General features: G+C 41.1%; 1 protein-coding gene across 1 annotated transcript; it reads right to left on the reverse strand.

Moving 5' to 3' along the window:
• Nucleotides 1-465: 465 nt before the first annotated feature.
• chchd1 (coiled-coil-helix-coiled-coil-helix domain containing 1) lies at nt 466-2,703 on the reverse strand. The gene is made up of 3 exons (XM_061228512.1): nt 2,381-2,703; nt 2,042-2,160; nt 466-1,599 (listed from the first exon to the last, which is right to left on the reverse strand). The coding sequence occupies exons 1-3, from the start codon at nt 2,499-2,501 to the stop codon at nt 1,495-1,497; spliced, it is 345 nt and encodes a 114-aa protein (XP_061084496.1). The 5' UTR covers nt 2,502-2,703; the 3' UTR covers nt 466-1,494.
• Nucleotides 2,704-5,077: the final 2,374 nt, after the last annotated feature.

Below are 5,077 nucleotides of genomic sequence, written 5' to 3' on the forward strand. Positions count from 1 at the left end.
GTTTGTATTGATGAAAAGCGCTTTGCAACGTATTCCAGGATCCTAATGAGATTGATAAAGTTAATGTGCTGCACGATAGGGTTGTTTCCTGGCATGTAATCAGAGCCCGCGATTACCCCCAATATCGCTTTGTAGCAAGCGCTGTTTTTAAATCATATAAAAAAACAGGCACAAACAATTACCTTTAACTTTGGGTCCGGTGGAAACCATTACCGTGGCTTAACAAGGGTGTTTGATTTCAATAAATGTCCAGTGATTTGAGGGGCAGGCGGTGATGGCAGCATCGAACTACTTTGATTACTCCGTTAAAGTTGTACCACTTAAGTGTACTTTGTGGATGAAACAGAAGATTGTGTCATTGCTTTTTTACTAACCAACCACATAATTATAAAACTTAAGGACAAGCACAGAAACAGCCTGACGTAAATAGCTTGCTTGAAATAATAAGACAAGTTACTTCAATAGTTTTCTCGTCGAAAAAACAGTTATGATTTATTGGGAACAGATGATTAAAGGTGCTTTTTCCCATTCTGTGTAATGCGATGACCGGAAACCACGACACAATAAAATAAATAAATAAAAAAACAATCATCAAGAGTGCATCTAAAGTACTGTAAATCAGGCCAAGCCATTGGCTTCTGTATTGTGATTAACTGTGTCGGTCTCTGAAGATTGCTTGGACCCGGTTAGCCAGCAGTCCCTATGAGCTCTATACAGCAGGCCCCAGATGCACTGATCAGAAAGGCTCAGTTTATTCTGGGTTACCTTTGTACATTACCTGCAAGAATACAAACAACCTGCAACCTCATCCTTGAGTTGCATAACAAATGGCCAATCAGGACATTGCAATTCATTGTAAAGATACATTTGGGGCAAAACATGAATAGCCACTGGGAACCACAGTGAAACTTAAAAGCACAAAACACCAGATCAAAAGGACATTTGGTCTGTTTGCATATCACATGAAAAGGGAGCTTAAGGATTTGTCCTCCATTCATTTAACGTTGAGGCGAGCCAGGCCCCTTTCTGGTTACAGTTGAATAAAGAGCATAAAGGCTATCGTTCCTCCAATGTCTAGTTGGCATCAAGCCCTTTATTTGAAATATTTTGAAACACATTTTGACCTCTATTTAAACGGCTCACACAAAGGCATGACTAATCAGCCATGATTTTCTCATACAGCAATTTTCTCAATAACAGTAATAATGTGTTATTTAGCTGAAGCTTTTAAACAAAGCGATTTACAGTTGATTAGATTAAGCAAGAGACAATCCCCCCCCCCACCCGGAACAATGTGGGGTTCAGGGCCTTGCTCAAGGGCCCAACAGCTGTGCTGATCTTATCGTGGCTACACCGGGCGCCTAAACCACCAACAGTTTGTGCCGATAGGTCAGACATGAGCATGGCCAGAGCGCGCTGCACCCGTAGCTTTGACCTCTGACCCCTTCAGTTCAGAGCCAATCGGCACACAGGGGGCCTGAGCTGACCCCACACTTATTTCTTGGAAGGGTTAGGAAAGCGTCTCAGGAGGGTGTTGGCCAGCTTGGGGGGGAGGCGTTCGCCCGCAGCAAAGTTGTCGTTACTTCGTAACTTCTCAGCCTGCGTGTTAAGGTGGACAGAGAGAGAAAAAAATTATTATAATAAAATAAATAACATAACATTTTTTCATCTTATGTGCACACATTCAGCCTTCCGACCTTTCACTTTCCAATTTTGGAGATTACCCCCAGGTGTCACAATATATCTGAGACAGGCACAAAATAAAACACCAATTCCATACATGACTAGTGATCTGTAGAGGGATGCAGCTGCAGAGAAAAACTACAGAGGACAGATTTTATTATTGTAAGGAAAATGAAAAGTTGAAATAACCGGACTGTTGTTTGTTTTGTCTCCCGAGCCAGGAAACAAAGGAACCGCTGCTAATGACCATTTCCTGGTCTGCCTGTGTAATGGTTTAATTTTGAGCACACTGCCAAACCAGTTGCGCAGCACATGAAAAAAAGAGACAGTGTGACACGATTTAACGTATTTGCGTTACCCGAGCCTTTTCTGCACACTCGTTGAAGGTCCGTATTTCGTTGGAGCACGCAGCGTCGCCGAATTCGTTCCGTTTCCAGCAGGTCATCAGCAAGGACAACTCAACTAAGCAGGTGGCCCCTACAATAAAGTTACAATTAAAATACCCACGATAGAATGTAATTTACCGTCCCGTTACCCGTACATAAATGGATATGCTAAATAGCAGACCAACCGCACTAACAATGGAGGCAAATTGAGTTAGGAAGACGGCTAACCTAGCTAACTCGGTTGTGTGTGACAACCACCAGACATTTCATTTGAGCCAGACATCAGGTGATAAGAGGTCTAATACGATTACCTCCTCTATCAAGCATCCGAGTTGATACGTGATTCTTCAAGGCGAGTGGTCTATTGGGTTTCAGAACTGGCTTTCCGACCTGCTTGATTATTATCCGACTGACGGGCCCCCGCGTTCCCATGACTGAACCGACCCGGTGAAAACTGCCGAAAATGAATTTAAATAGATAAAAACTAAAAGCCCTACTTGTATAACACACTGAATGTTGGAATAATACACGCAGTAACCTCACGAAAAGGAAGTCTTTCGCACCATCGTCACCTTCGCCTCACTTCACTTCCATGCGCGGCACCATATTTTGCCGTAATACGTTTTGTAAGGTAGCGCTTTACGGTAGCAACAGTGACAAATGTCGTAAGACTAACGAAAATTGTAGTTTTATAGTTGTAATAATAAAATACACTCCTGCGGCCATGGTCATATTATATCAAACAATGAATATTCATTAAAATAGAATTGTATCAGACACAATAAAGTCTAAATGATAAATCGCACGAAAGTAACGGCTCTCAAGAGAAACAGATTATAGACACATTTCTTTTACAGCGCTGACACTGTGCATTTGTCTAAAATGGAAGTATCAGGTACCTTTTGGAATGACGCATTTCGTCTGTCGCCTCATGAAACAATGTACTGCCGTAATTTGTCAGTGTTGCTAAAATGTCTGAATGTGGGACAAGCTTGAACACACACCCCCGTCCCCTTTTGTGCAAGGAGTGCCAAGTCAGCAGGTTTTTAGCACAGAACTCAGGATGAACTCCGATACCTGTCACAATCACCTGAAGCATACACACCGATCAGCCACAACATTAAAACCACCTGCTTAAACCATTTGTTTCATGATTACAAATGCTTTAAACTGTATAAACTTGTCTATAAACACTGCATATTTTATTATATGATCTGTGTACTAATATAAGCAGATAATCATAAGTGAATTGCATTCTTTATTATTTTTAAACATGAAATATTCTACAAAATCCCTCCACCCAACAAGCTTACAATTTAAAAATGAAACTTTTGAATGCAATTCACTTCTGATTATCTGCTTATATAATTACACATCATGTAATTAAATATTAAGTGTTTATAGACAAGTTTATACAGTTCAAAGCTTTTTAATCATGAAAAAACTGGTTTAAGCTGGTGGTTTTAATGTTGTGGCTGATCGAAATACATCATTTCTCAGGTCTAGTTCCAACCATAGCATAACCAAAATTTCATTTAACAGAATAAAAAATGTAAATGATTATTCCTGCGGCTATATTATGTACTGCACTTGTGTTGCAGGATTTTACAGTACAAAGCAGAAGTGGGTTAAAGTATGGAGCAGACTGTGCCCTGTGTTTTAAAAAAATGGTTACTATATTTGACCCAGTTTGGTTGCACAGATGTTGAACAGACACAGCAGCTTAAAAGGGTCACAATAAACAGCAAACAGCCCAGCCTGTTTCTGCAGCTTTGATGGCTGTAGGGAGCTTGTTGTTTGGGTTCATTTGACTCAATAACCCAGTTTTATAGGATTCAGACTTTATGTGTCGGTAAAGGAAGATTAAAGTGCTCACAAACCCGCATGAGCTACAGTGGATTATAGTGCTTTGCTTGCACTCGCCTAATTGAATTGAACATTTAATTAGTGTCAACTTTCAGTAATTCATTTCTTAACTATGAATGGAAGCCAATATTGGGAGGCTCCATATCCCACAAACCCAAGTAATTCAACTTCAAAGGTCAATGCTCTGCAGGATGTTTTTTTTTTTTTTTTTTTTTTTTTGACCTTTATTTATACAGGGAAGTCCCTTGAGAGCAAGCTCTCATTTTCAAGGGTGCCCTGTTTACAAAAAACATATATAAAAGATACAGGTTGCAATAGACAAGATAAGAGCAGACAAAAAACAAGTTATAAAAAACAGATAATAAGTGATAAGACATTAAAAATCTGGTAAAACACGAGCAGTTCTCAGTCATGGTACCCACGAGGAGCACTCTAAAAGAGTCTAGAGAAACAAAATGTAGAGATGTAGAGGTTGGTTTGTAATCCTTTCGCAGGGTGTTGCTGTGCAGGCAGGAGTTGGAAAGAAGTTGGTTTTTGGGAGCGGTTTCAAAAGGTTTGACCGATCGGTCTGTGGCTGTAAGCGGGTACGGGAATAAAAACACTTGCTTGAGAAGGCCTAAGTATCTGTCTATTAAAGGTGTGTATTTTGATTTGGGGCTTGAGGGACGATTTGGGAGGGGGGATTCCAAGTCAGGGCCTTCCTGCCAGTGGAGCCGTGTTAAGGTATGCAGGACCTTTAGGAAATAGCACAAGGCAAGTCAGGACTCAAGATGACTTTTGCCTCAATTGATATGTACAGCGTTACTTATTTAGCATTAATAAGGGTTTACGGACACATTTCTATTCTCTCTGCGCCCACGGTAAGTTTCCTTTGAGTCACGTTTCACGTTTGCACGCCGTGTGCATTCCTGTGTATTGCGGCGTCTTGGCTCCATTTTGGAATTCCTTCTGTGCCTCTGCATGTTTCTCTGCCGGGTGAGTGCACGTGGGCGAGGTCCCTTTGGACAACGGAAAATTGTATTAAGTGTTGCTATTTGTGTGCCAGCTTTTCTCTTGGAGCCAGAAACCAGAGTGACGGCCTTGCCCAATCTTTTCACTCTGTGAGCCCCAGCTGAGGTCTTTCCCCCACATTTAAACCCCCC

The sequence above is a fragment of the Conger conger genome, chromosome 18 (genome assembly GCF_963514075.1).
Source record: "Conger conger chromosome 18, fConCon1.1, whole genome shotgun sequence".
Classification (NCBI taxonomy): domain Eukaryota; kingdom Metazoa; phylum Chordata; class Actinopteri; order Anguilliformes; family Congridae; genus Conger; species Conger conger.

Excerpts from the sequence above, each read along its gene's own strand:
- chchd1 (XM_061228512.1), bottom strand. The coding sequence starts at position 2,501 with ATGGGAACGCGGGGGCCCGTCAGTCGGATAATAATCAAGCAGGTCGGA. Across the intron at positions 2,161-2,380 it reads TCGGATGCTTGATAGAGGAG|GGGCCACCTGCTTAGTTGAG; the intron begins GTAATCGTATTA and ends ACTTTATTGTAG. Across the intron at positions 1,600-2,041 it reads AGTGTGCAGAAAAGGCTCGG|GCTGAGAAGTTACGAAGTAA; the intron begins GTAACGCAAATA and ends CTTAACACGCAG.